This window comes from Drosophila montana, unplaced genomic scaffold (genome assembly GCF_035044405.1).
Source record: "Drosophila montana isolate Dmon_TW-CO22-7 unplaced genomic scaffold, ASM3504440v1 contig_2397_1, whole genome shotgun sequence".
Taxonomy (NCBI): domain Eukaryota; kingdom Metazoa; phylum Arthropoda; class Insecta; order Diptera; family Drosophilidae; genus Drosophila; species Drosophila montana.
In genome coordinates, this window is record NW_026997278.1 from 738,899 (window position 1) to 750,000 (window position 11,102).

The 11,102-nt window shown below is 34.8% G+C and overlaps 2 protein-coding genes across 2 annotated transcripts; one reads left to right on the forward strand and one right to left on the reverse strand.

Annotated features, from left to right (window-relative positions):
* Nucleotides 1-28: 28 nt before the first annotated feature.
* Arf102F (ADP-ribosylation factor 2) lies at nt 29-1,169 on the reverse strand. The gene is made up of 4 exons (XM_064681677.1): nt 1,007-1,169; nt 489-751; nt 297-422; nt 29-239 (listed from the first exon to the last, which is right to left on the reverse strand). Exons 1-4 carry the CDS (start codon nt 1,071-1,073, stop codon nt 153-155), a joined length of 543 nt encoding a protein of 180 aa, XP_064537747.1. The 5' UTR covers nt 1,074-1,169; the 3' UTR covers nt 29-152.
* Nucleotides 1,170-2,877: 1,708 nt separating this feature from the next.
* On the forward strand, nt 2,878-4,295 carry LOC135427925 (uncharacterized). Its single transcript, XM_064681678.1, has 3 exons — nt 2,878-3,146; nt 3,773-3,893; nt 3,963-4,295. The coding sequence occupies exons 1-3, from the start codon at nt 2,987-2,989 to the stop codon at nt 4,147-4,149; spliced, it is 468 nt and encodes a 155-aa protein (XP_064537748.1). The 5' UTR covers nt 2,878-2,986; the 3' UTR covers nt 4,150-4,295.
* Nucleotides 4,296-11,102: the final 6,807 nt, after the last annotated feature.

Genomic DNA, 11,102 nt, shown 5'->3' on the forward strand with positions numbered 1-11,102 from the left:
TGTTTTTCATTGCAAACATGTTTAAAGATTTTGACTTATTATACACACATACATATTTATTAAGAATCTATTCAATAGTAATTGTTTTCATGGTGAAGACAAAGCAAAATCTTAGCGCTCGATTGGAAATTATTACAGTTTGATACAATTAATCATTTTTTAGCCAATTCAGCTGACAGCCAATCTAGACCCTCATATAAGCCGTGTCCCTGGGTTGCGCAAGTCGACTGAATAAACCACTAAAAAAACAAAAATATATATCAAATTAGCCAACAAATAGCCGTGAGAGAACTTACATGGCGGTTTCTCAATTGATTCAGGTGCAACTTGTCAGTTAGTTCGGCAGCACTCATAGCATTCGGTAGATCCTGTTTGTTGGCAAACACCAAAAGCACCGCGTCCCTTAGCTCATCTTCCTGAAGCTTTAGTAATTAAATGAAACAAATTTAAACATTTAAACATATATATATAATATATATTGTTTGTACCATGTTTTGGAGTTCTTTTTCAGCCTCGGTTATCCGATCGCGATCGTTCGAGTCGACCACAAAAATTAAGCCTTGTGTATTTTGGAAATAGTGACGCCAGAGCGGTCGAATTTTGTCCTGGCCGCCGACATCCCAAACGGTAAAACATATATTTTTGTACTCCACGGTCTCCACGTTAAATCCGATTGTTGGAATGGTCGTTACAATTTCGCCCAGCTTTAATTTGTACAGTATGGTTGTCTTTCCGGCTGCGTCCAGGCCAACTGTGCATGAGAGAGACAAAACAAAAACATTTTACTCCATACTCAACTCGTGAACATTTGTACGTGTAAATACTATGCCATGAATACATGAGAGTTGATGGGAGAACTTGGTATGCTCTATGTAGATGCATATATGGCTGCGTGGCTGGAACTTTACCGTCAATTTAAAGAGGAGGTGTATTGTCATTACGTATTGGCGTGGCTAGCCGCTAAGGGCCGTTGTCTGAAAATAATCAACCTGCATTCGAGACCTACCCATTAGAATGCGCATTTGTTTTTTGCCAAATAGTCGCGTTAATAAACTAGATATTGTCAATCCCATTTTCTCTTTTGTGTTCTGCTCAAATAAATAGATTCTAGATTTTCACACAAATTTTGTGACTAAAAATTGACGTGTAACGATTGCAGCTAAATTGTTATCGATAGTTTCCATTTCACCGATAGTCACCAATATATTGTTGGTTCGACTATCGGTCGGACAATGTAAATGTTACTAAAAAAACAAATACATCAATTGAGTTAAGGATCAAATGTAATACACACTTTCCTTTTTGTCAATAATATGAATATTTATACTAATCACAGTACATTTACAAAATTTGGCTACACTTACGATTTTGTTGAATGTGAAAAACAGTATTTTTCTTTTCTGTTTGACCAGCCCATTGTTTATGCTGTCCGCCTTATTTTGGCACTAAAATTGGCGGAATGATTGTAGCTGAAAAATACATTATCAATCGCCCGGACTAGCTGGTGCATTTGGCAATTAACTGCAATTAAAGGGCGTTTAACGAATTAATTATTCAAAATCAACAGAGATTTAGAAATTCGAATTTTAAAAAATTTATAAAATTGTTCTTTCGTTTATTTCACTGGTGAACGGTAAATTAATTCAAATACATATATTACTAATATACAATTTTTCAGCGGTTAATTTTTTTTTAGTAATCTTGGAATGCACAAAAATAGGAAATTATTTTCGAACGACGTTAAATCTAAATAAAGATCTAATTGTATTTTCATGGACAGCTTTAGCTAACCACTTATTTGTATTAATATCATCCCAAGAGTATTTAAATAGCCTTACCCGATTTTGCCCAGGTCAAGCTTCTCGCGTCCTTTTCTCCCAAACGATTCTTCGAAAAGATATCAGGCAATTCGTTTCAATCTTTATTATATGGATACGTTGAATTAGGAAACTAACTAAACCTACTTAAATAAATTAAAAGTGATATACAGTATATCGATTTTGTTGCTGTCTATATACAATTCGAATAGAATAAAACTGAACGTTTACATTATGCAGTATACTACATTTCTTGTATAGGAACTACAGCTAAAATTTCAGGTCTCTAGCTCTTATAGGTTCTGAGATCCTAACGTTCATACAGACGGACGGACGGGCGGACAGACGGACAGACGGACATGGCTAGATCGACTCGGCTGTTGATGCTGATCAAGAATATATATACTTTATGGGGTCGGAGATGCTTCCTTCTGCCTGTTAAATACATTTGCACAAATACATTATACCCTTTTTACCAATTTTTAATGGGTTCAGGGTAGCAGGCGAAAATTGCTTACCGAGAAGAGGATAGACAGGATTTACGTTTCGATTTTTGTATTATATATGTAAGTAATTTGGTTTACAACTGGATCAGTTGTATTTAAGAGTAGATGTACCAAATTTGGTGACATGCCTTCGGGACCGGCTCAGCAAATGCTCTTTTTGCATGCGTAAGTGCATACATGTGTATGTTATGTATCACATGCACACACATACACATGCACATATGTTAACTTTGAGAAATAGCTTTCATAAGCAACAGTAAATTTTTAATGCAATATATAACGAGCGCATACATACATATATACATACATGCATCTAGTTAAACATACATACATAGTCTTATAAACTAGGCACACACATGCATGTAAATGTATGTGTATGTGTAACTGTTGTCATACATACGCTAATATCGACGTCAACATCCAAGTCGACAAAGCTCCGTTTTGTCAGCCACAGACCGAGCGGCGAGTCATATCTACAAAAAAAAATCAAAATAAAAAAAACTTGAATCTCCACAAGCACGATTTCGCCTATAAATAGTGGTAATACTTGGTCCGGTAGTTTCAATTCGGTGTTCACTTTCGCTTGAAGCGGACTTGTTTCTGGTCGGCGGTCGGAATCGTCGATCTGTCGGTCGTTAAAAAAAGAACGAAAAAAAAGAAAAAATGAATAAGTTTACTTCAATTATAGCTGGTTTGGCTCTGGCCTTTCTGCTGGTCCCTTCCATTGCGATGGCCGCTGAAAAGTCAACAGCAGCAGATGATGCGCAGAAAGATGGTGAAATCAAAATCTACAAACGACTCATTCCGGCTGATGTGCTCCGAGGTGAGTCACGGGTTTTCGGATATATGAAATCCTTTCCATTTTCGGAGTCAAAAGCTGTCGCTGTGAATTAGTGTATAAGGCAGTTTGATTTTTGATTGCAACTAAACATAATGCAGTCGTGGCAGCTAATATATATATATATATATATTTATATATATATATTAATTTATGTGCATATAAAAGCTGTGCGAAACCGAAAGCCAGTTTATGGCACTGGCCCAGTCACAGTTACATTCACAGCGAATTTGTATTCGCTTGAGCTGTTTCGAAAGCATTCGAGTACAATAATACCATAGAGCTACAACCTACATACAAATTACAAAGCGATTTATCTCTTTGAATCAATGCCAACCAAGAGAATGGAATGAGTATTCGTTATTTGTTCTTTTTTATACTTCGAGTCACAGACATTGTAAGTTGTTTGGCAAACGGAAAGTTTGTATATTTGTAATATTTTGAAGTTCGTATAAGACCTATAATATTATATAGATAGATTATATCGAGAAAAAACATGTTGAATTTCTTAAGTCTTGTTATATGTAAACTTCCATTTATATAAAGATCTAATGAAATTATATTAATTTTATTGATTTTTTTAAATCTATATTAAATTTGTATTTTTAAAGATTTTCCTGGAATGTGTTTCGCATCGACTCGCTGTGCCACAGTGGAGCCCGGAAAGACGTGGGAATTAACGCCATTCTGTGGCCGTTCAACTTGCGTTCAAAACGAAGAGAATCCCACAAAGTAAGATCATAAATTATATATTTTTGTATGATTCAATATATATACAACGTAATATCTATATATATACAGGCTGTTGGAACTTGTTGAAGACTGCGGTCCTTTGCCGTTGTCGTTGGCCAACGACAAGTGTAAGCTGGATACCGAGAAGACCAATAAGACAGCGCCATTTCCCTACTGCTGTCCTATCTTCACCTGCGAGCCTGGTGTGAAGCTGGAATATCCCGAGGTTGACAAGGAAGAGGAGAAGAAAAACTAATCCGTAAATGTTGGCCTTTTTTTTGTAATTATTTATCTGTTGTGTCGGCTACCGCTTTGTTTCTACCTAGGCACGTTTTTTTCAACTGACAGAAAATAATAATAAACTTTGTCAAATCATTTGAATAATAGTAAGCATTTTTCAAACTTCGACTGTTATTTATTTATTTTTGTATTTTATTCTTTCACTGTGAACACTTTTATGAAAAGCGTTATTCTCATTATTGATCCTAGATTTGATGCATAACTGATGTATAGATTGTTTATAAGCCAACTATGCTCAAACTGTTAATTAATACAATTTTTAATTATATTAGTTGCCTTGCGACCAAATCAATGCAATTAAAACTCAAATGGTTATGTGAGTATTGCTCTTTTTCCACTGCTCGAGATGTAAAATTTGAATTTTCCGCTTAAATTTAAACAGACAGGTCACATAACCGACGCGCGCTGTCAACACTGTCAACAGCGCCCTGCCAACTTATCCAAATTGGGTTTTAATACTGCGCGCTTTGTTATCGCACTATCGATAAGTCTCGAGTGCGGCTCTAGGGCGTATCGCAGTTAACAAACAACTGTTAATTGGCGAAGTTTAGTCAGTAAAATGCGATTAATGTGGATTTCAGTAATTTAACAGGCTGCTACCACTGCACACTGAATATTTATACCCAGTATAATGGTGTAGAGCAATTGTATGTAACAGGTAGAAGAAACTCTTCTTACATATATTTCTGATCATTAGCAGAGGCGATCCAGACATGGATGTCTGTCCGTATGCATGAACAGGTCGATCCCAGAATGGATCCTACTGTCCGCGCAGTACTTCGTTCTGATAATTGAGAACTTGCACCGTTTCCCATCTGTTGAGTAAATCTCTTTGGTTTTAGGAGCTAGAGTCAAATTTGACATGTATCTTTTTGAATAGTAATTAAAGCTTATTTATCTTTCCTTTTATACCTCTACCCCATAGCTATAAATCAAATAACTTAATCAATTGCAACTACATTCTTACTTAAGGCTGTTGTCTGCTGAAAATTTCAACATGATCCACAATTTCTGTGTACATGCGCACACATACATACATATGTAAGTACATTCAAATGCGCGTCTGTTTTAAATTCTCTCAATACAATTGGCAGAAGAAGGTTCAGGGATTCGCCCAGTTAAACTGTTCCAAGGAACAGTTTAAGATGTTTATTTTTTTTGGTTTTATTTGAGTAGTTAATTAAATTAAGCACTTGTAATTTTAATTATAATTAGTTAACGAAAGAATTAACAATGAAAGCTTTCAAGACAGACAAATTTCAAAGGCTTTTTCATAACTGGACATTGAATTAATAGAACTACATATGTAAAATATGTTTTTGAAATCAATTTTTAAGTCGACAATAAATGGTCGATTGCAATTAAAAGTTTGGAAAATAAATAATTATTTATTCTTATATGTGCCATAAGTAACAATCATTTAATAATTATGTTTATGAAACTTTTACAAACGTGAACTTTTGTAATTCTAATAAACTAAGACATTTCCTGACACCTTTCTTGTTGGAATTCGAGAATTCGGGTTTGAATTCCAGGAATTGGAATTGTTTAAGGGAATGTCTCTATATGATATGATTATGATAATCAAAAACTTTAAAACTGAATTTCAAGCCAATCGGATGAAAAACAAAAGAAGAAGAAAAAAATGGTTTTTATAAACAGTGTACATAAAGACAATTAGATGGGATTTAAATTGCAAACTGTTTTGTTAGGCCAAGATGCTGGATTTTGTGAGTGATTTAACATTTTCGCCATTTTGTTTCTTTTCGTCGAAACTCCTCCTATGCAACCTGTTTTACCTTTTTGCCCGCCACACATAAATAACTAGATCGACTTCAGATGTATTGAACCCATCCACAAACATACAAGCTCGAAAGAGAGCACGCCGCGTACACACACAAACACACACACACATACATACATCTCTTTCTGTCCTCTCCTCTTCGTAAGAGCAATCTTAACCCTATCTTGCCTGATAAAAATACTTGTTAAAATACTTTCAGAGTGTATATGAATTTTATAAAATATAAATATGTTGAGAAAGAAGAAAGAAGATCGCAATTGTTAATTGGGTCATTTGAATGAACATATTATTTGGTCAACATATTTGCAAAAGTTTAATGAAACAACATGTTTAGTATATAATTGCCCGTTTTACTGAAAGTTTTGGGTCTTTAATTTGGAACCAAACCATTAAAAATATATATATATATATAATATATTTTGTTTTTTTAAGGTTCGGCTCATGAGTATACTTATAGTATTGATTATATAGTAGTTGTACAGTATATAAACATATATTTTTTTATGCTATATAGTACTGATAGTATACATATATTTTTATTATATTATTATTTTTTTATTTATTAACTTTAATTTAAGCCTTAGCTCAGCTTTCAATCATCCAGCACGTGTCACACAGTTTTAAGTTTATGTTTATTGGGTGATATTATATGTGTATACACACACACACACACATGCACATACACACACACACAAGACGATGATTGTGTACACACACAGGCACAAAAGCTTAAGTTTTGCGTACATACATACAAACAAACATACATACAAACGCGGACGACTCTAAAATAAAGTTTGAAAGGACCGGTTTAGGCTTTTTCTTATTTTTTTTCTCTTTTTATAGTTGAATACTTCATCGAGCATAAGCCATCAGTATGGAATGTCTTCATTAGTCGGGTACAAAGTTGCTTGGCTTGTCAGTTCGGGCTCAACCTTAAATACCCTAACCGAATATTTTGGCTACAAAATTGAGTTAATCACCTAAATAATATGTTTCTAGAGGAATATATGTATTTATGTTTGTACGCTTAACACCCCTTTTAGGCGGACAGTTTGACCTATCTTGAATTGTGATGAAATGCCTCTCTCAGCCGGACGAAATTATGGCAGAATATGCATTTACCACAAACTGATTTGGGAATTTGCCGAAATAAAGAAATTTTTTTGGGAATTTCCCCAAATGCAATTTTTTTTTTGGGTGGTATTTCCTCAAATAAAGGGATCATTCTCTCTGCAAACACGCAGAATAATGTACCCCATTGTTGAATCGATTTGTCCATGTCAATATAAATCTGCTAGTTTTGGAAACTACGAGATCTAAACTTAAACTTAAACCAGTTTGCAATTGATATTCGGGTATATTTGTGTATATAATGTATGTAATGTAATATTCATCTATAATTTGGATCTCCCTTTCTTGACAATTTATTAATCTTAAAATGTAACTTCCATTCCATTAGGCGGATGCTTCTCTTGAGCGAATCGAAATTGCCCGACGGTCGCTGTACTCCCAAGAGAGTAATTACGGTACTTTCTGAGGTTAGTCTTAAGTGAACATAAGATGTACTATTTGTCAGGTTTCGAATACAATATGCCATGCATGGTATAGTGAAGTTCTGCAAAGATATATATCCTGAAAAGTGATATATTTCGGAAAGAAAACGGACAAGAGTTGGTAGGCATGTTGGATCTAGTATACCGCTTATATAAGCCAAGTTTATTTCACTCGTATTGGCAACCAACAATTGAAGAAAAACTTAATTGTCAATTGCAAGCACAGTTACATATAAAAAACATAAATATATAAAACCGTTTTGAGAATTCCACTCGCATGTGTGGAAAAATCGTAAAAATAGTTGATATGCAATTTTTTTATTTACCATCCGATCGGCCTAAATTGTATTTCAAAGACCTTTGCTCAAATTTATTTTAGGGCTGTGTCAACACTTTCGCGATTAAATGACTTTTTTGCGTGATCTTATGCTTTTTTCGATCCGCTTCAAGCGACGTTTCAGCGAATTCGGAAATTACACCCGCAACCGCGTTAAGTTAGCGGGAAACGGTTATATGAAAGTTGTTTGTATACCTTCGAACTGGTTCACACTAATTAAACTTTAAATTAAACAAAACAAATCTTCGATCCCATTCGACAAATATATCCCAATAATAACCGAATCACGCCCAACCATGTGAGAAGCCTTTGTGTCTCAAGATTCGAATTAAAATACAAAATATAAACTTAAACTTAATTTACGTACGCGCACATACAAAGCTATGTCATCTCATATTTCCCACTATTACCTGGTACTAAACGGTCTCTTCAAAAAACCCTTGTGGTTGTAATTCAAGGCCGCACACTTGTGGTATCGATTATGGTATCGATACTTTGCTGAGAAACGTAGTCATGCGCTTAAATGATTAAAGAAGATAATTGCGGTCAATAATAGCAGAATATTAATATTATTATATATGTATATATATATAATTATTATTATATTTATTTATTATATATCCCAGAGAAATTGAGATCTAGCATACCAGCTTTAAAAATTGATACCAATTTCTAGCCTTAAGGTTCGGATGCTGAGTCCGATTTTTACAGTAAAAATACATTTTGAATTCTTCGTCCAAACAGGTTCGACCTGAAGCCGTGAAATAGGATCCTCCCAATCGGGCAGAAATATAATTCTCTTTCTCTATCTAGCTATGTCCGTGTATGTTTGTCTGATTCTGTTTTTGTTTCTGTTTCTAGGAAAAATAAGAACTGTCAACAAAATTTGCACAGTACGTTCCCTTAAGGCATTCGAATTTCTTGAAAATCGATATATATATCGATTTATGCCCTAAACCGACTAAAAATGGGTAAAGGGGGTTAAGCGATTTTTGGCTTATCTATGTTAAAGCTAGAAGAAAGCATCTCCGACAACATAAAAGTATGCATACAGCCAAGTCGAACCTATAAGAGCCGGAGACTTGAAATTTTTGAACGCGATTTGGTTTCCGATAGCCGATAACTATTCCCTATTTTGGAGAATGAAAGTAACAAAAGAACTTCCCTTTTTGCCTTATAATAATCAAATCATTTGCAGGTTAGATTCTTAAAGATCTGTGGCGAAAATATGTAGCTGAAATGGGTGAAAAAATACAAAAACAAGTAAGAGGTTCTAGTCGGGAGCTCGCGACTAGGGGATACCCAGAACCCTCTTCTTCCAACAGGCGATATGTATATGTATATATATATGTATATACTATTCTAGAAGGTACATGTGAAATTTGGCGACTCTAACTTATATTATTTGCCAAAATTGCTCAAAAAACAGGATTTCGATATCGATTTGTATCGATTACTTGGAAACGGGGCAAGTTATCAGGGTTCAGGGTATAAAAAAAATATCCTCATGGGTGGGTATAAGTCCATTTTCTATGTACCTAAGCTAACAGGAATAATAATTTAAAGCTAACTTAGCAAGATGGAGATTTTGAATAACTTTTTTGTTGTTTTTCAATATTTTGCAGTCCAATTAAATCATGCGAATATAGGAATTGTTTTCGAAGACTAAACAAGCGGATAGTTACATATATATTTTCATGTATACGGATAAGTGCAAGTATCTAACATATATATGTTACATACATTTGACGTAAGTTGCAACGCATTCGGCTTGACCATATAGTGCATATTCTTGCATGTATATATATATATATATATATATATATATATATATAATATAGAAATAAATATATATTTGTAATGTTATAAAAATGTATTTTTGTGCATTTGTATGTACATACATAGATATGCGAGCATAATAATGGGAAGTTGATGACGATGATGTTGATACGATCACAGAGCTGTGTTTTTTTTTTTTTTTGCTCAAGGCACACGCACAGACCCCGAATCTCACACACACAGGCACACACGTGCACATGCACAGACACCGACACAGACGCAGACGCAGAGGCAAACACGGACACGCAACATTCGCTGCGGTTGGCCTTATAAATAATAATGTCTTCATCAGCAAGAGAAGCGACAGCAGCAGCACGATGCGATGCGAGATGGAGCCGTTGGATGGGGGTATACATAGAAGACCGTGAAGGCGATGAAGAGGGGGAGGGGGGAAAAGGTCGCGATACAAGCGATTGCATCGAATGGGGCTTAACTGGAGCTCACGGCCTTACTCTTCAAGTTCACCGGCATGGGTTAATCGAACTCTATTGAAATGTATTAATATAGGTACATAGATTTGTAAAGTTGCAAATTATATTATTATAATAACAAATAAATTTAATATTTAATTCAATTAATTCAATTTCAATGCAGTCACACATCTGATCATAGATGGTGGAAATTGGCAAAAAATTATCTCCGATAGGAGGCGCTAAAGGCTGTTAAGTTAAATGCACATTTCATACAAAAAGAAATAGCTCTTATTGCAGCGAAAAGAAAATTTCAGGCAGCTATCTACCGATGCAGCTAAGAAGTATCGAGGCAGCTGAGCAAATTATACTGTATTATATATTTCCATACATATTAGATACTTGTTGAGCAGCCCACGAAAAAAGTCGACGAAAGCAACAATTTACTTGATTTTGTTGTTGTAGCTGTTCTTGTCAACTTTTTTAAAACTCTTTTGGCTTTTCTGGCATCCAGCCATACATACTTACATACATACGTATGAGTGTGTCTGAACCTACATACATACATACATACAAGCTACATACAACATAATTGTTGATCTCCTCCGAGTACGAACTCTTTCTGGCGGTGCTGATGCTGAATTCGATACACAGCATGTGTATGCTTGTATGTTTGTATGTATGTGTGCGCACACCGATCACTACATACACATGTACAAAAAATATATACATATACCTATGCCTATACACACACATGCACATACATGCATGCTTATACTTTTGTAAGAATATATGTACGTATGTAGGCACATGTGGAAATGAAGTTTGTAGGTATGTAGGTATGTAATAAAAAATAAAAAAACAAAAACTGGATTTGAGAGCGAGAGTACGACGTATCAGCCGCCTCGACTCCGTTGACTACTTCTTTTGGAGCTTCGATTTGCTGACTAATTAAGCCCTTAAAAT